The sequence below is a fragment of the Bos grunniens genome, chromosome 1 (assembly GCF_055505025.1).
Source record: "Bos grunniens cultivar Pamir isolate PY7600 chromosome 1, Bosgru_T2T1.0, whole genome shotgun sequence".
Lineage (NCBI taxonomy): Eukaryota > Metazoa > Chordata > Mammalia > Artiodactyla > Bovidae > Bos > Bos grunniens.
In genome coordinates this window covers 20,757,550-20,776,729 of record NC_141165.1, presented here as the reverse complement: position 1 = coordinate 20,776,729, position 19,180 = coordinate 20,757,550, and the positions used below count along the sequence as shown (strand labels likewise).

The 19,180-nt window shown below is 42.2% G+C and overlaps 1 protein-coding gene across 4 annotated transcripts in view; it reads left to right on the top strand.

The window, feature by feature from the left end:
• Positions 1 to 11,494: 11,494 nt before the first annotated feature.
• Positions 11,495 to 19,180, top strand: part of NPHP3 (nephrocystin 3) — a 57,158-nt gene continuing 49,472 nt past the window's right edge. For 3 of the 4 annotated variants that reach the window (XR_015145781.1, XR_015145788.1, XM_086351746.1), the window contains exons 1-5: positions 11,495 to 11,993; positions 13,808 to 13,933; positions 14,642 to 14,792; positions 16,544 to 16,696; positions 17,886 to 18,019. Coding sequence is in view for 2 of the 4 variants with exons in the window: in XM_086351746.1 (XP_086207872.1) it covers positions 11,598 to 11,993; positions 13,808 to 13,933; positions 14,642 to 14,792; positions 16,544 to 16,696; positions 17,886 to 18,019 (960 nt within the window). In the remaining 2 variants the exon portion in view is untranslated. The remainder of the gene's footprint in view (positions 11,994 to 13,807; positions 13,934 to 14,641; positions 14,793 to 16,543; positions 16,697 to 17,885; positions 18,020 to 19,180) is intronic. The other variant, XM_086351821.1, reaches the window with a different exon arrangement.

The following is a 19,180-nucleotide window of genomic DNA, read 5'->3' as shown; positions in this document are numbered from 1 at the left end:
CCCGGGGTCCTTCTCTGTTCTGCATGTCAGGCACATAAAGGGTATCCCTTGCTGGGGTCCTACTCTGTAGATCAGTGAGTCAGGCACTTAAAGGGGCACCCTGGCTGGGGTCCTACTCTGTAGTTCAGTGCATCAGGCGTTCGATGGGCCAGCCTCTCTATATTGTTCAGCTGCCAATGCTGGTGTGTCGGGGGAGAGAGGCTATAGTAGTGGCTTCACCCGCTATGCATGATTCAGCAGTATTGCCTTGCTTTCATGGCTTCCCAGCTTTCCTCGACAGGTATTTCCCACCACAGTCTCCTCCCTCGCATCCCCTCGATCTGTCTCTCCGCAGTCATCAGAAGCTCTCACCCAGGGATTGCCCCACAATCCCTGAACTCCAACTCCCAGTTGCTGTGCCTTCCCAGGGGACCTGCGTCCCTGTCTGGGGTATGTGTGGCTGCACAAGGACTGCTGATTCTCACTCCATTTAGGCTGCCACAGATCAGCGGTTTCACTGTCAGCCTTAAATTGTTTCTCCTCTGACTCAGACAATTGCCCCGCTGTGGGAATCCGACCCCTGCTTCAGTTCCCCGACCCACCTTGGGCAGGTCCAGTCCTACTAACACTACTGTTTTTCCCTCTAGTTCCTTTGTCCTACTGAGTTTTACATGGGTCTATATATTCTTTTCCATTGGTCAGGTATTTCTGTCCTCTCTCAGCTGGTATTCTACATTCGCCTCTGTGTCCGGAGGTATATTCCTGATGTATCCATGGAGAGAGATGTACTCCACTTCCACCTACTCCTCCACCATCTTGTTCTCCCCTGCCTTTCTTTCACTCTTGTACTTACTTAAGCATTAAACCCCTCCCCTTCACCAATTTCTGCCCCCACCTCAAAATAATGATAATAAAATAAAAAATCCAGTCACAGTTAAGTTTTTTGTGAAAGTGGAAGTTTATTGAAGATTTGGGACATCTAGGAAAGCACTGCTCCATTTAATCAGGTGTGTTTGTCCAGTAGGCATAGCTCTCCAGACAGAGAGCCCAGTCATTGTGAAGGGATGGGGAGGACTTTTTCTGAGTGGTTACTGAGTGGGGAACAGGGGTGCTGGATTCTGTGGTTAGGTTAGGATTTCCCTTCTTGGTGAGAAGTTCCATTACTTACAAGGTTGTAACCAACTTTCTATCAAAAGTGAGAATTAGGGGGGAAGGAAGGGTAGGAGTCCATGGGGTCGCTAAGAGTCAGGCACGACTGAGCGACTTCACTCTCACTTTTCACTTTCATGCATTGGAGAAGGAAATGGCAACCCACTCCAGTATGCTTGCCCAGAGAATCCCAGGGACAGAGGAGCCTGGTGGGCTGCTGTCTATGGGGTCGCACAGAGTCAGACACGACTGAAGCGACTTAGCAGCAACTTACCATGAGCAGGAAAGCACTGCACATTCCATCATCTCTCTACATTCTTCCTTATATTTTTCCATTTCTTCAATCTCTTCCCCTTCCCTGTTCAAATTAATTCAGTATGGTCCTCTATCAATCAGGACAGGCTGGGATGTGCTACAGTACAAAAAGCCCTCAAACCAATCGCTTAAAACATTTATATGGGAATGAGACCTTCACTGATATGCTTTGAAAGTGCCCACAGAGATGATTTGAACCTTAAGCTCTACATCTATATCTTTTATACCATGTATATAGAAAATAATTACAATATGCCAAGGAGGACCTTATAGTCCCCTAAAAGGAGAACTTTATTTTGGCCTGTGTGTGTGTGTGTGTGTGTTAGTCGGTCAGTCATGTCCAAGTATTTGCAACCCTTGTAGCCAGCCCCAGGCTCCTCTGTCCATGAAACTCTCGAGGCAAGAATACTGGATGGGTAGCCATTCCCTTCTCCAGAGAATATTCCCAACCCAGGGAATGAACCCGGGTCTCCTGCATTGCAGGCAGATTCTTTACCAAGTGAGCCACCAGGGAAGCTCCTATTTGGGCCTCAGTTCAGTTCAGTTCAGTTCAGTCGCTCACTCATGTCCGACTCTTTGCAACCCCATGAATCGCAGCATGCGAGAGAGCAGGGACTCTCAAGAGTCTTCTCCAACACCACAGTTCAAAAGCATCAATTCTTCAATGCTCAGCTTTCTTCACAGTCCTAATGGTTGCTAAATTAGGACTTGCTTCAGAATCATGTAGGGAAAAAAAAAATTCAGATACTTTAAATTTTACGCCCCATTCTCAAATACTTTGATTTGGTAGATTCGATGTACAATCCAGGACTCCAAATTTTTAACAAGCTCCCCAGGTACTTCTGAAAGTTATCCAGGTTTGAAAACTACCCCTCTAATTCAGGCATCAGCAAACTATAGGCCTCAAGCCCCCTGCCATCTATTTTTGTAAATAAAGTTTAATTAGAATGTGGACATGCCCATTCATTTTTGTGTTGTGTATGGATGTTTTTATGCTGTAATGGCCAAGTTGAGATAGAAACCATATAGCCCATAAAATGTAAAATATTTGTTATCTGGTCCTGTATAGAAAAAGTTCACAGACCCTTGCCTGTTGTCTATTTCATGACTAATTTCCAGAAGTCATGTTATTACTTGTGGTGGAAACTAAGTAAGGCAATGTATTTTATCACTATTGAAAACAATAATACCTGGACTGAATTCTTTACAATCTTTATCTTCACATGGGAAAAATGATTCTTTTTAATATATACAAGTAACAGGCCAAATTTTTTCCTGAATTACACTGCCCCCTGATGGTAGAAATGTTAAATCACAGATGTTTAATCAGATTAGATGTTCCCCATTGTTAATCAATTCCTGAAATCAGTCTCTAGATTTGGTAACAGGGACTTTAGGAATCAGTTCACGTGGTAGAACTGAGTAGAACTAAATGGCCTCGGAGAAGGCTGGCAATTTTAATAAGAATTAGAATGTCTTCCCTTTGTGAAATTCTTTTCTCTTCAAAGACTATTAACTCTCTGTATGTGCAATTAGACAGTCATTTATCCCAAGGTGGTACATTTTCTTGGGGACATTTTGGCCATGTGTGATGCTAGGTCATCACCACAACTGAAGAACAACGCTATCAACATGGTCAAAATTACATGAGCACTCACTATGTGATGAAAGGAAGGGAAGCTTAACCAGGAATCTGGATGCATACAAACATGCCAAAGCGGTTTCCAAGGGGGACTGCACACACGTTGGCAATAATGAGTTAGCAGAGGATAAAACCATTGATTTTCCCCCTTGACTATTGACTAAAATTCTCCAAGAAGCTTTTAAAAACATGACAGCCAAATCCTCCCTGGCCCTCGACCCCTCCCTTCCTCCCCACGCCCCACATATTATGACCTAACAGGCAGCAGTGCTTTTTTTTTTTTAAGTTCTGCAAGTGATTTTCTGTGCAACTAAGGTTAAGAATTCGGAGAAGGCACTGGCACCCCACTCCAGTACTCTTGCCTGGAAAATCCCATGGATGGAGGAGCCTGGTAGGCTGCAGTCCATGGGGTCTCTAAGAGTCGGACACGACTGAGTGACTTCGCTTTCACTTTTCACTTTCATGCATTGGAGAAGGAAATGGCAACCCACTCCAGAGTTCTTGCCTGGAGAATCCCAGGGATGGGGGAGCCTGGTGGCTGCCGTCTATGGGGTCACACAGAGTCAAACACGACTGAAGTGACTTAGCATAGCATAGCAAGGTTAAGAATTACTGTTCTATAGCAGTTTCTCAAATTTTAAGGTATATTCAAATCACCTGGGGATATTTCAGATGTGCACGTTGATTCAGTGGGTCTGTGATGAAACCTGAGAATGATTCCTAATAAGCTTTAGAGCAGGGGGTTCCCAAACTCCAGGCTGCAGACTGGTACCTCCTGTCAGATCAGTGCCAGCATTAGATTAGAAATATAGTGCACAATAAATGTCATTCACTTGAATCAACCCCAAACCATCCTCCCCACCTCCGGTCCATGGAAAAATCGTCTTCCACGAAATTAGTCCCTGGTACCAAAAAGGTTGGGGGTGTTGCTTTAAGGTGATGTTGCTGCTGGACCACACTCTGTGTAGGAACGAATTAGATCATCTTCAGCCACTAGACACAATTTTTATGCAAACTCAGTGGTTATGAGATCTTAAAGTATGTGTCACTTGGGAGATAACTAAACATGCAGATTTGCAAGCTCCAGTCTCAGAAATTAAACCTCAGTGGATCTCAATTCTTAATAAACATCCCAAGTGGTTTTGAGATTCATAGTCTGGGGACCAAACCTATACTAACCTACACAACTGATATTTACTCTACAAATCACATTGTTTAAAAGATGGCAGCATTATTTATTAATTTTACAAGCTACCTTCACCAAATGTGGGGAAATTTTTCTCTTGCTGTAGGTATAAGAAGAAATTATCCTCAAATTCATTGGCTTAAACCAACAATTATATATATTTCATGATTTTGTAGATCAGGACTTGGGCAGAGGTTGACTGGGTGATTTTTCTACTCTCCTTGTGGTGCCAACTCAAGTCACTTAGTAGTATCCAACTAGCAAATAGGTTGACCTGAAGAGTCCCAGATGGCTTCACTTCACATGCCTTGGCTGGGAGTCTGGGCAACTGTTGCCTGGAATACCTACACACAAGCTCGCCAGTCTGGTAGTTTTGGCTGAGGTGATAGATCTCCTTACATGGCAGCTCAAAGTTTCAAGAATGTTTCAGGACACAGGAAGTGGAAGCTGCCATTCTCTCAAGGTCTGGACTCAGAAACTGGCACAGTCATTTCTGCCATAGTCTATTGGTCAAAGCAGTTACAGAGCCTAACCAGATTCAAGGAGAGGAGTCAATAAACAGGGTAGAGTAATGGGCACACAGCCCTCTGGAAAAACTCAAGGGCAATTGCATAGGGACATGCACACAAAAGGACTCCATTCTTCATTTATTGCTATCTTAAAATTCTTTATAATTTTTGAATGAAGGTCACTAGATTTTCATTTTGCACTGCCACCCACAAATTATGTACCCTGCCTTCATCATAAACCTCACTTTACAATGGATAGAGTATTTAACATTTTTTGGCCATCTTTAATTGGCCATAAGTTTCCCTAATCCTTACCATCATTCTGTATTCAAAATTATCCTTTCAAAATGCAGACTGAGGTTTGTGGCGTAAATTCAGTATAAAGAAGGGAAACAAATTATGAGGTTGAAAATTGGAACAGATGCTATGATAAGTTTAGGATTAGAAAATGTTGGAAACCAACCACACTGAGTATCTGCTAACACTTTTTAACTGATCACCTCTGGGCCTATTCACTCAGTTAGGTCACTTAGGCATTAACCAACAGGTATCCAAGGTCAGTATCTGTGCTGATGTATATTATCCTTCCTGAGAAATGTATTGTCCTTGATGAGTATATTGTCCTTGATGAGAAGGTAGCCAGTAATCACTAAATAGAAAGAAGTCTCAGCAAACATGGATTTGTTTTGGAGGCAAAACTATGTAAAAGTTATTAGAGAAGGCAGTGACAACTCCTATGCTTTTGGAGAACCCCAGCCACATTTGACATTTCTTTGGGTCATCGTGCTACATTATATTCTCAGCAGGAGTCCAGTAAGGTTGCTGGTGATGAATCTAAGCAATAAATGGCCTCAAAACAGTAACAACTACCAAAAACCAAGATAGATAGAATGGAGACACAATTAATAGAGAACAAGATCAGAAAAAGTTAAGTACAGGTCTTTGCACAAAGATGAAGATTATTGAATTGAAATTATTGATAAGATAAACTCTTGAAAGGTATGGTTGTCCAGTGAAAGTTTCTTGGGCAAAGAAGTTAGACTTTGAAAGAAATGAGGGTTGGCAGAGCACTGAAAAGAAATAGAAACTATGTTGGTATAAGGACCAGAAGAAAATCAGCCCTGTTGGACACGACTGAGCGACTTCACTTTCACTTTTCACTTTCATGTATTGGAGAAGGAAATGGCAACCCACTCCAGTGTTCTTGCCTGGAGAACCCCAGGGACAGGGGAGCCTGGTGAGCTGCCTTCTATGCGGTCGCACAGAGTCGGACACAACTGAAGCGACTTAGCAGCAGCAGTGTGGAGGAACATGGGTAAAGGAATGTTACAAGACAAATTAGAGGTGAGGAGAGGAGAGCCATTGCTCCAGGGCACTGTTCCAAGGCTGCAGAATCTGAATTTACTCCACAAGCTATGGGAAGTTTGCTATTTGGAGGTTTGGAGGAAATGAGTGACGGCCTTTTACTCTATTATTCAAGCATAATAGTGGAAGTCTCCAGCTGATGCCCATTCCTTATCTAAGGAGATTATTTGAAGAATTTAATATGTATCTCTTAGAGTTTGAAGAACATAAGGGTCTGGTGTCTGCACTCCCACCTTAAGAAAATCTAAAGGGTCAAAGGAAAGATGACTAGCTACTTTGATGAAAGGAGTGAGAATTGGCTTGCATTTCCAGAGTTCTTGGGGGTGAAGGTTGTGTCTTTTGTTGTGATAGATGTGATGCCTGAAAGACTTGTTTCTCCAACCACTGGGAGTGATGCCAGCAGACAGTCCTCCACCATCAGTCTCCTGGGGATTGTTTTGGCTGAAGAAAGATGATAACTAGCTGGTATAGGGGTATAAAGTCCCAGTTTAGAAAAATTAGAAAAATTCTGCAGGGCCAGCTTCAGAACTTCCTGTAGACTGGCTAAGGCCTCTGTTGAGATTGTTGCAAAGCTCAACTTCTCCTGCTAATCAATTTAGCCTCTTTTCCTTCCTTTATTTTTCTCCACTCTTCTCCAGGAGCATATTGGACACCTACCGACCTAGGGGTTCATCTAGCAGTGTTATATTTTTTTGCCTTTTCATACTGTTAATGGGGTTCTCAAGGTAAGAATGCTGAAGTGGTTTGCCATTCCCTTCTCCAGTGGATCACGTTTTATCAGAACTCTCCACCATGACCCGTCTGTCTTGTGTGAGTCTATACAGCATGGCTCATAGTTTCATTGAGTTACACAAAGCTGTGATCCACATGATCATTTTGGTTAGTTTTCTGTGACTATGGTTTTCATTCTTCCCTCTGATGGATGAGGATTACACTGAAAGATGAAGCCCCCAGGTCAATAGGTGTCCAATATGCTACTGGAGAAGAGCAGAAAAATAGCTCCAGGAGGAATGTAGAGGCTGAGCCAAAGCAGAAGCAATGCCCAGTTGTAGATGTGTCTGGTGGTGAAGTAAAGTCCCATGCCATAAAGAACAATATTGCATAGGAACATGGAATGTGAAGTCCATGAATCAAGGTAAATTGGAAGTGGTCAAACAGGAGCAAAAGCAAGAGTGAAATCAACATTTTATGATTCACTGAGCTAAATGGATGAGAAAGAGTGAATTTAACTCAGATGACCATGATATCTTATCCCTTAGAGAAACGGAGTAGCCCTCATAGTCAAAGAAAGAATCTGAAATGCAGAACTTGGGTGCAATCTCATAAATGGCAGATTGATCTCAGGCTCATTTCCAAGGAAAACCATTCAATATCACAGTAATCCAAGTCTATGTCCCAATCACTAATACCAAAGAAGATGAATTTGAACAATTCTGTTCTAAAAAAAGATGTCCTTTTCATCGTAGGAGACTGGAATGCAAAAGTAGGAAGTCAAGAGATACCTGTAACAGGCAAGTTTTGCCTTGGAGTACAAAATGAAGCAGGGCAAAGGCTAACAGAGTTTTGCCAAGAGCACACACTGGTCATAGCAAACACCCTCTTCCAACAGCACAAGAGATGACTCCCCACATGGACATCACCAGAGGGTCAATACTGAAATCACAGGGGGAGGGTATGGGGAGGGAGGAGGGAGGAGGGTTCAGGATGGGGAACACAGGTATACTTGTGTCGGATTCATTTCGATGTTGGGCAAAACTAATACAATATTGTAAAGTTTAAAAATAAAATAATTTTTTTTTAAAAAAAGAAAAAAAATAGTCTTCTCAGAAGAATACTACCATGTTAAATTAAAAAAAAAAATACTGAAATCAGATTGATTATACGCTTTGCAGCTGAAGAGAGAAAAGTTCTATATAGTTAGCAAAAACAAGACCTGGAGCTGACTGCAGGCTCCTTATTGCAAAATTCAGGCTCAAATTTAAGAAATCAGGGAAAGCCACTAGGCCAATCAGGTATGATCTAAATCAAATTCTTTATTATTATACAGTGGAGGTGATGGATAGATTCAAGGGACTAGGATCTAGTAGAGTGACTGAAGAATTATGAATGGATGTTCATACCATTGTACAGGACGTGGTGAAAAAAAACATCCCCAAGGGGGGAAGAAATGGAAGAAGGCAAAATGTTTGTCTGAGGAGGCCTTACAAATAGCTGAGAAAAGAAGAGATGTGAAAAGCAGAGGAGTAAAGGAAAGATATACTATCTGAATGCAGAGTACCAAAGAGTAGCAAGGAGAGATAAGAAAGGCTTCTTAAGAAAACAATGCAAAGAAATAGAGGAAGACAATAGATTGAGAAAGTCTAGAGATCTCTTCAAGAAAATTAGAGATACCCAAGGGAACATTTCAAGCAAAAATGGGCACAATAAAGGACAGAAACAGTACTGACCTAACAGAAGCAGAAGAGGTGGCAAGACTACACAGAAGAACTGTACAAAAAAAATGTCTTAATGACCCAGATAACCATGATGTTGTGGTCATTCACCTAGAGCCAGACATCCTGGAGTGTGAAGTCAACTGGGTCTTAGCAAGCATTACTATGAACAAAGTTAGTAAAGAAGACGGAATTCCAGCTGAGCTATTTCAAATCCTAAAAGAAGGTGCTGTTAAAGTGCTGCACTCAGTATGTCAGCAAATTTGGAAAACTCAGCAGTGACCACAAGACCAGTAAAGGTCAATTTTCATTCCAATCTCAAAGAGCAATGTCAAAGAATGTTCAAACTACCACACAATCTCATTCATTTCACATGCTAGCAAGGTATATGGGGTCGCACAGAGTCAGACACGACTGAAGTGACTTAGCAGCAGCAGCAGCAGCAAGGTAAGGCTCAAAATCCTTCAAGCTAAGCTTCAACATCATGTGAACTGAGAACTTCCGGATGTACAAGCTGGATTTAGAAAAGGCAGAGGAACCAGAGAAAAAAATCACCAGCATCTGCTGAATTATAGAAAAAGCAAAATAATTCCAGAAAAAACATCTACTTCTGCTTCATTGACTACGCTAAAGCCTTTGACTACACAGATCATAATGAACTGTGGAAAATTCTTCAAGAGATGGGAATACCAGACCGCCTTACCTGCCTTCTGAGAAACCTGTATGCAGGTCAATAAACAGCAGTCAGAACCAAACATGGAACAATGGACTGGTTCCAAATCGGGAAAGGAATATTTCAAGGCTATCTGTTGTCACCCTGCTTATTTAACTTATATACAGAGTACATCATGCGAAATGCCAGGCTGAATGATCCACAAGCTGGAATCAAGATTTCTGGGAGAAATATCAATAATCTCAGATACGCAGATGACACCACCCTAATGGAAGAAAGCGAAGAGAAACTAAAGAGCCTCTTGATGCAGGTGAAAAAACAGAGAAAAAGCTGGCTTAAGACTCAACATTCAAAAAGTTAAGATCATGGCATCTGGTCCCATCACTTCACACCAAAGACATGAGGAAAAAAATGGAAACAGTGACATATTTATTTACTTGGGCTCTAAAATCAATCCAGACTGCATTGGTGACTGCAGCCATGAAATTAAAAGACACTTGCTTCTTGGAATAAAAGCTATAACAAATGTAGACAGCATATTAAAAAGGAGAGACATCACTTTGCCAACAAAGGTCTTTATAGTCAAAGTTATGGTTTTTCCAGTGGTCATGTAAGATCTGAACCATAAAGAAGGCTGAGTGTCAAAGAATTGATGCTTTTGTACTGTGATGCTGGAGAAGACTCATGAGAATCCCCCTGACAGCAAGGAGATCAAACCAGTCAATTCTAAAGGAAATCAATCCTGAATATTCACTGGAAGGACTGATGCTGAAGTGAAACTTCACTACTTTGGCCACCTGATGGGAAGAGCCAATTTATTGGAAAACACTGTGATATGGGAATGATAAAGGTCAGGAGGAGAAGTGGACAACAGAGGACGAGATGGTTGTATGGCAGCACCGACTCAATGGACAAGAGTTTGAGCACGATCCAGGAGATGAAGGACAGGAAGCCTGGTGTGCTGCAGTCCATGGAATCGAAGAGAGTTGAACACTACTGAGGGACTAGGCCGGAGAAGGCAATGGCACCCCACTTCCAAGCAAGAACTCTTGCTTGGAAAATCCCATGGACGGAGGCGCCTGGTAGGCTGCAGTCCATGGGGTCGCTAAGAGTCAGACACGATTGAGCGACTTCACTTTCACTTTTCACTTTCATGCATTGGAGAAGGAAACGGCAACCCACTCCATTGTTCCTGCCTGGAGAACCCCAGGGACGGTGGAGCCTGGTGGGCTGCCGTCTATGGGGTCGCACAGAGTCGGACACGACTGAAGTGACTTAGCAGCAGCAGCAGAGGGACTATTACCTGTCTTCCTACCCCGGGTTCCAAACCTGGAGAGGTTAGAAACTTGGCGGAGGGGCAAGAGCACAAGACAGCATAAGCAAGAAGATGACAACCCCACTCTTTTCCTGATTTAAAAGTTTAAAAGTTTCCCCATCTCTTCATGTTTTATGATATGGCTCATAGTGGATCCTTTCCTTTAATGGGTTAAATGTACCATATTCCTCTGAAGTCCAGGTCTCCAATGTCCCATGTTGCAAAAAAACCGAACTTTCACCTTGTCTGAGGTGAAACTGGTGGTCTCAGGCTGTAAAGTCTAGAAACATTTTCTTGGCTGATACTATGTCTCTCTGGTCATTCCAACTGCAGGCATTCTGAGAGATGCATAATGAGAGGCATATAGCAGTCGCTCAATAAATTTCTGATTTCCTAACTGCCTTCGGGTTCAATCCCTGGGTCGGGAAGATCCCCTAAAGGAGGAAAAGGCAAACCCACTCCAGTATTCTTGCAGGGATAATCCCGTGGGCAGAGAAGCCTGGCGGGCTACAGTCCATGGGATCCTAAAGAGTGGGACGCGACTGAGCACACACGCATGCAAACTGCCTTCGAGAGGAGAGCGGCGTCTGGAAAGGCCGCAGCACAGAAACTGCAGCAACAGAAGTGGAGCAACAGGGGACTCAGGCCAGAGTTCAGTGTGAGGCACGCGCCCGGGGGAAGTCTTGGCCAGGTAGAGGGAACTGTGAGAAGCCTACTTGCGCCCTCCCATAGGCACTGACAAAGTGCAGTGGCGGGCCAGAGCCACATCCCTGCTGCACTCTGCGCCACGCCGATTCCTTGCGCAGCAACCCGCAGGCGGGCTCAGCTACCTAGCCCAACCCAGTCCTCCCGTCCCGCCCCGCCCCATCCGTTCTGCTCCTCTGGCCCCACCCTGTCCTTCTTGCCCGCCCACTGGCCCGCCTCTCCTTGATATGCTCGCCCCGCCCCTTCCTGCTGCCCCGCCTCGTCCCTCTGGTCGTGTCCCGCCCCCTCCTCTTACCCTGCTGGCGATCAGCAGCGCCAGCCGGCGCCATGGGTACCGCTTCGTCGCTCGTGAGCCCCGCGGGTGGGGAGGTGATCGAGGACACGTACGGGGCGGGCGGCGGCGAGGCCTGTGAGATCCCGGTGGAAGTGAAGCCCAAGGCCCGCCTGCTGCGCAGCTCGTTCCGCCGGGCCGCGGGTGTGGCGGCTGCGGGAGCCGGGCCGGGTTCGCTGCCCCGTGGAGCGGGCGGCGGCGGGCTGCTAGGGGCCAGCTTCAAGTCTACTGGCTCGTCGGTGCCCGAGCTGGAATACGCGGCTGCTGAGTACGAGCGGCTGAAGAAGGAGTACGAGATCTTCCGGGTCAGCAAGAACCAGGAGTTGTTATCCATGGGCCGCCGGGAGGCCAAGCTGGACACGGAGAACAAGCGGCTGCGGGCCGAGCTGCAGGTAATGCTGTGCCCGGGCACTCACCGGAGATGACCGCGACACCTGGGAACTGAGGCCCGGGGCCGTCTGCCCACCGCCCCGCAGCCGCGTGGCGGCACTGCCAACTGGACCCTGAACTCCTGACTTCGTCCCTTGTCCATCCTGTCTCATCTCCAAACCAAGAAGTTTTGAAAGTTAAGCAGAAACTGCTCTGCGTTTTACTTTGAAAGAACATACTGCCTTGCGGTCTAAACTGATTCTTTAACAACCACCAGCTCCCCCACCTCCCCCCCCCCCTTTTTTTTTTTCTGTCTTTGGGCCATTCATTCAGACACCTTGAAGCTATTAGCCCGGAGCAGCAAATGCTCGGAGCTTCCCTGGTAGCTCAGCTGGTAAAGAAAATGTGAAAGTGAAAGTCTCTCAGTCGTGTCCGACTCTTAATAGTCCATGGAATTCTCAAGGCCAGAACACTGGAGTGGGTAGCTTTATCCCTTCTTCAGGGGATCTTCCCTACCCAGGGATTGAACCCAGGTCTTCCACATTGCGGGCGGATTTTTTACCAGCTGAGCCACAAGGGAAACCCAGGAATACTCGGGTGCTCGAGTGGGTAGCCTATCCCTTCTCCAGGGGCTCTTCCTGACCCAGGAATCGAACTGGGGTCTCCTGCACTGCAGGCAGATTCTTTACCAACTGAGCTCTCAGAGAAGCTCTGTTAAAGAATCCGCCTGCAATGCAGGAACCCCTGGTTGGATCCCTAGGTCGGGAAGATCCCCTGGAAGAGGGAATGGCAACCCACTCCAGGATTCTGGCCTGGGGAATCCCCATGTACAAAGGAGCCTGGCGGGCTATAGTTCATGGGGTCTCAAAGAGTTGGACACGACTCAGCAACTAAGCACAGAGCAGCACCAAATGCTAATCTCCAGGGAAGTAGGTCTGCCAGGACCACACAGATACACAAAAGACTTTGGTGACATCTGTTGAGGCAGCTCATCAAACCCTTCCTAGGCGTTTAAACCCCGCCCCCCAAATGCAATTACAACAGGACAGAGTGCACTAAGGGGTGACAAATGTTCCAGGCCCAGGTTATTTCTGTTACCAATCCTGATTCCTTATGTAACCTTGTTTTTCCTTTTTCATATACCTAGGCATTTAAAACACACACACACACACACACCCTATATTTATTTGATCCATTCAGTCAGTCATTTACTGAAGACGTGCAGTGTATCAGCCTTGGAGCTAGCAAGAGGAGTGACGTGGAGCCAAGGAGTGCACAGTCTCACAGAAATAATTATTCTTCAGGTTAAACCTTATAAATTGTGATTTTGTGTAGGAAAACTGAGTTGTAGTGAAGATTCAGAACTGGTGCAGTATTTCAAAGAAAAAGTATTAATTTCCATTGAAAGCTTAATATTGAATATCTTCATTTATAATTCAAGCACATTTGCAGGGTTTTTTCCCCATTATATGTTTGAATAGAATGACAGTATGCAGTTCTTGATAACTGGTGAAAAACTAAGTAGACTGTTCATATTCTGAGATATGTAATATGTATATGAGAGTGTTAGTTGCTCAGTCATGTCTGATTACCCCATGGACTATAGCCTGCTAGGCTCCTCTGTCCATGGAATTCTCCAAGCAGGAATACTGGAGTGGGTTGCCATTTCCTTCTCCAGGGAATCGTCTGGACCCAGGGATCAAACCCAGGTTTTCCCACATTGAGGGAAGGTTTTTTACCTTCTGAGCCACCAGGGAAGCCCAATATGCATATAACATAATGTAAAATTTGGGAGGCATGCTATTTTTGTTAGAAATAACAAGGTAAATTTTTCCAGGCACTTCAAAAAACTTACCAGAAGATACTTCGGGAAAAGGAAAGTGCTTTAGAAGCAAAATACCAAGCAATGGAGAGAGCAGCTACATTTGAACATGACAGAGATAAAGTTAAGAGGCAATTTAAGGTAAATTTCATACATCTTTATCCCCACAGTGACAGGGAATAAAGCAATATATTTTAAAAGTTCATATAATACTGTGATGAGTAAATAGAAGTAAATGATGTAGGAGTCATGAAAGGTATAAGAGCTAAAGTCTTATAAAAAGTAAATACTTTTTACTTTTGAAGTATTTGAGTTGGACCAGGTAAACTTGAGATAGTTTCAAAGAAAAGGTATAAAAGTGAACATTTTAAAGGGGGTGGGGAGAGGCAAGGGTTATATTAGGGGAGAGCATTTAGAAATATTTGAGAATGTATCCTTTGGGAGAGCATTACTGGCAATAAGTGTACACGCTAAGTCACTCCAGTCGTGTCCAACTCTGTGACCCTATGGACTGTAGCCCACCAGGCTCCTCGCTCCATGGGATTCTCCAGTCAAGAATATCGGAGTGGGTAGCCATGCCCTCCTCCAGGAGGGCAATAAGTGGGAGGGGGACAAATTTGCTAAACATCAGGTAGCACACAGCAGCCCCTCACCTTAGATATATCCTCCTGGAATTCCACTGGGTTCCAGTTACAAAACAGTGACAGAGAGGTATTCACCTTACAAAAGAGGAGATCAAGGACCAAATGAATATTGATTTTATGAATGAAAGAATTTTCCCTTAAAAGTTGATAATATCACTTTTTGCTTATGGAAAAGGATTTCAAAATTAAAATACATCTTTTAAAGATTTTTAGGGAGACCAAGGAAAATGAAATTCAGGATTTATTGAGGGCCAAGCGAGAGTTGGAGAGCAAACTTCAGAGGCTACAGGCTCAGGGGATCCATGTATTTGATCCTGGAGAGTCTGATTCAGATGACAACTGTACAGATGTTACTGGTAAGTTTATTTCCTATTTATAATGTTTTGAGATATCAATATATTAATAGGTATAATGATTGTAGAGTCAACTTTGAATCCTTGTACTGATAAGTAATTGCTGTTACAAATAGAGTTGCTCTTTCTCTTTCTCATGTTATAACAGGTCTTTTCTATAGAAGTCCATGGTGTAGAAGCTGAGGTTCCTTCTATCTTGTTGTCTGCCAGCCTTAACCCATAGCTTTTCTCTCTCTGGTCTAAGATAGCCCCTCCAAGTCCCATCATATATACAATTTAGCTAGAGGGAGTGGGGGAATACATTACTTTCCTTGAAAGCACAATCTGAAAGATATACGCATTACTCCTGCTCAAACCCCATTGGCCTATACCTTCCTCTACCTGGAAGATGGGAAAGTGTAATTATTAGTAGGAGAGCCATGTATGCACATAAAGTTTGGGGCTGTGTCATTAAAGAAAGAAAGGGAGAATGGATGTTGGAGAAAGTTAGTAGTTTTTGTTACATTTTTCCACATAATGGATGTATTCTTGCAGCTATCAGAGTATCTACATGATGTTTCAGCAAGTGGTTTCCAATACAGTTTTTTGAAATATTTTAAAGTTTTTGTTTTATAATTAAACATATTAAATGTCTTTCTAGAAATAAAGAAAAACTCAGAATCATAGAATGAAAATGTCCACTATGTTAATAGGAAATAATATTGAAATGTGATTGATATTGAACAATATTCTATTTTAAATGTAGTAGGAAAATGAAGCCACTCTCCCATTTATAAAAAAAAAAACTGTAGTTATATTCTTCCAAATTAATGTATTTTGGAGTGAAATATGGCAATTGATAATCCCCTCTTAATTTGCATTTTAGTACCATTGAAATCTACTAACTTTTGAGGAAAAAAAGGCGAATAATGGCTTATTATGACTAACACATTAGTCTTAGTGGTTATTTCAGTGTTGACATATGTTAAAATATACAGTGTTTCAAAACTATTATATTCTAATTCTCCAGCAAGTTAATAAAAACAAGTTAATATTTCCTCCTAGGTCTTTCTTCCTATTTTGATATAAACATGAAGAAGGAATGCTTGAGGGAATATTGCTCATTATTTGTCACCTACAAATAAAAATCAGTTTTGCCAGAGATTTTCACCCAAATACCAGTTTACTTAAGTTTAGTCAAGGACTCCATGTTATAGCAAATATTACTTATTTTAAAAATGTGTGTTTAAGTACTCATTAATTCAGACATTAATTTTTTTCCTCTGGGAGGTTAAAGAGAATGTACTCTTTACGTCTTTAGCTTATATCCTAATGAATTGCCAATATCAATTACTGGTGTGCCAGTAATAGTCTTCCTTTGAAATTCTTCCCTTCAAATTTTACACTGATACATAAATCATATGGTTATAAAAGTTTTTTAGAAATTTTTGTTGGGGAGCGTTTTTAATTCCTCTCTGTTATTATAATTTCTTTGGTTATTGTATTCCTAATTTCTTTTCATCTGTCTCTCTTTAATCCCCCTTTTAAGATTGAGATAACCAAAACTGTGTTAACTACCACCTTAGAACATGCCAGAAGTTGGTGGCAAAGTACTTTCAGAATTATTCTTTTGATTTCAAAATCAAAGTTTGAATATTTGTTGTATTTATAATCTTATAGTACTTTTTTGGATTAGAAATCCTGTTGAATATATTTGATAAGGTTTTGAAGTTTCAATATTATTTGGTTTTCATCCGATGAAATCTGCTTTACAGCTGCTGGAACCCAGTGCGAATATTGGACTGGTGGAGCCTTGGGAAGTGAGCCTTCCATAGGGAGTATGATCCAGCTTCAGCAGTCCTTCCGGGGCCCTGAGTTCGCCCATAGTTCTATAGACGTGGAAGGACCGTTTGCTAATGTCAACAGAGGTAAATAGCTAATTACCATGGCTAATTAGCTTAGTTAATGGCAATGACTGTTTGTGTACTACAGTCTTGTGCTGGGAGAACTGCCATCAGCAGAGCAGGAGACTTGTTTTCTGGGTGTCTTCCACTGTCAGGCCATTATGTTCTGGTACTTGTCACTGATCAGGAAGGATGAAGTTACATAATTCACATCAGGATCAGATGGTGTCCCCCAGCCTGACTGACCAATAAGTTCTAATAACTGAAATTTTGGTCTGGATTCTCAGGTGTTTTAGTTGAGTAGTGAGAGTTTAATGTAGATCAGCTGAAAAACAGTAGTTTTCGTCTTTTCTTTTGCATCTTTGATGGTATTGAAAAGTTATGTGTGCATGTGTGCTAAGTCACTTCAGTCACGCGTGCACCCTATGGACTGCAGCTTGCCAGGCTCCTCTGTGCATGGGATTCTCCAGGCAAGAATACTGAAGTGGGTTGCCATGCCCTCCTCCAGGGGATCTTCCTGATCCAGGGATCGAGCCTGTGTTTCTTATGTCTCCTGCACTGGCAGGCGGGTTCTTTACCAATAACACCACCTGGGAAGCCCAGTTTTATTCATTATCTTTGTATACTTTGGTATTCAAAACAGCTCTTAAGATCTGTTCAGAATTTCAGTACCACAGCAGACCTGAGATATTATAAGTAGCTCCATTCTTTTCTTAAAACTATGAAATTATTTATCTATTAGCAAAATGAAAATTATTTTTTAAATAATGCATTTTCAATTAGTCAAATATGTCTTAAAATATTCATTCTCACTATCTTTAAGTTACTTTTCATTTTATACCATTCTTGAACTTTCTTTTTGACTCAGTATATTTCAAGAATAATAAACAAGTAAAACCAGTCTGGGAGCATAGGCGTTCCTCAAGTTACAAATTAATGGAACAGCCCATATGGCCTAGTTCCCTGACATTTGACTGGAGCCATGGGTACCCCAGCAGAGACCACTGGTGACTTTGATTGCTTTAAACCCCAGGATAGAATTTGAGATTAGAGAACTGATTGCCTTCTAATATGTTATTCTAGAAGTTATGTCAGTATTACAAGTGAGATAAGAAATTATTCTATGATGTCTGTTGTGGTTTTTCAGACTTTCAGACATCATATGGTCTTCTAATAATTCTTTTGGGGAACTTATGAGAAATTTTATTTTCAGATGACTGGGATATTGCTGTGGCTAGTTTATTACAAGTTACCCCTTTGTTTTCACATTCTCTATGGAGTAACACTGTCAGATGTTACCTCATTCATACAGATGAAACCCAGCCTGAAATGGATCTTTTCCTTAAGGTAAGGACATTTATAAATTTTGTATTCAGTGATTTAAAATACAAGTTAATATTGTATTCTGGTTATGATACTACTGCATCTGAACCAGATAGTTTACTACATATAAGATTACATCTTAAAGAATAGGAAGCATCTTGGGCTTTTCTTAAGAAAATGTCTTAGTATTTTCAGTATATTCAAATTAAGTCCTTGAAACTTTATGCTTTTGAATGCTTCGTTACACATTCTCCACAGTGTTTAGCTGTGCCTGCTTTAGTTAATCCCTGCCAGCCCTATTCTTGAATCTGTTTCAGGTTATAACAAAATTTAGTCCTTGTCATGATTTTCAATTTTTCACAGCAGCTATTGGGGTTAATCTAAGGCAGGGGTCAGCAAACAAAAGCCTGTTGGCCAAATTTGGCCTGAAGTCTTTGGTTTCTGCGGTTTTAAATTATTGAAAAAGAAATCAGAAGAAGAATATTTTGATGTGAAAATCATATGAAATTCAAATTTTTTTGTCTATAAATTTTTATTAGAACACAGCCACACACAACATGTTGTCTCTGGTTGTTTCACATTAATGGCAGAATAAAATTATAGTGGCACCTAAATGCACCACAAAAACCTCTGCCCAAACAGGCAGGTTCTTAAACTATTATTAATTTGCCATCTGGCTCTTCACAGAAAAGTTCACCAATTACCTTTCTAACTGAATTTTCAATAAATATATGTGGCACATGTAATACCTTCAATATTAGCATCCTCCAGATTGTTGATTAATAAGTCCATTTAGCTTTCCTTTTTGATAATTTTGGCAAACAGACAAAGTATTTTGAAAACCAAAGCTTCTACTCACTAACTGAGTATACATTATTCACAAATACATGTTGAGGGAATCACTAATTTATTGTATAGTAATAATCAACATTACTAAGTAAGTTAATTTCTTATCAGTTCAGTTGCTCAGTTGTGTCCGACTCTCTGCGACCCCATGGACTGCAGCATGCCAGGCCTCCCTGTATATCACCAATTCCCAGAGTTCACTCAAACTCATGTCCATTGAGTCGGTGATAACATCCAACCATCTCATACTCTGTCATCCCCTTCTCTTGCCTTCAGTCTTTCCCAGCATCAGGGTCTTTTCAAATGAGTCAGCTCTTTGATAATTTGTAATAGACCAGC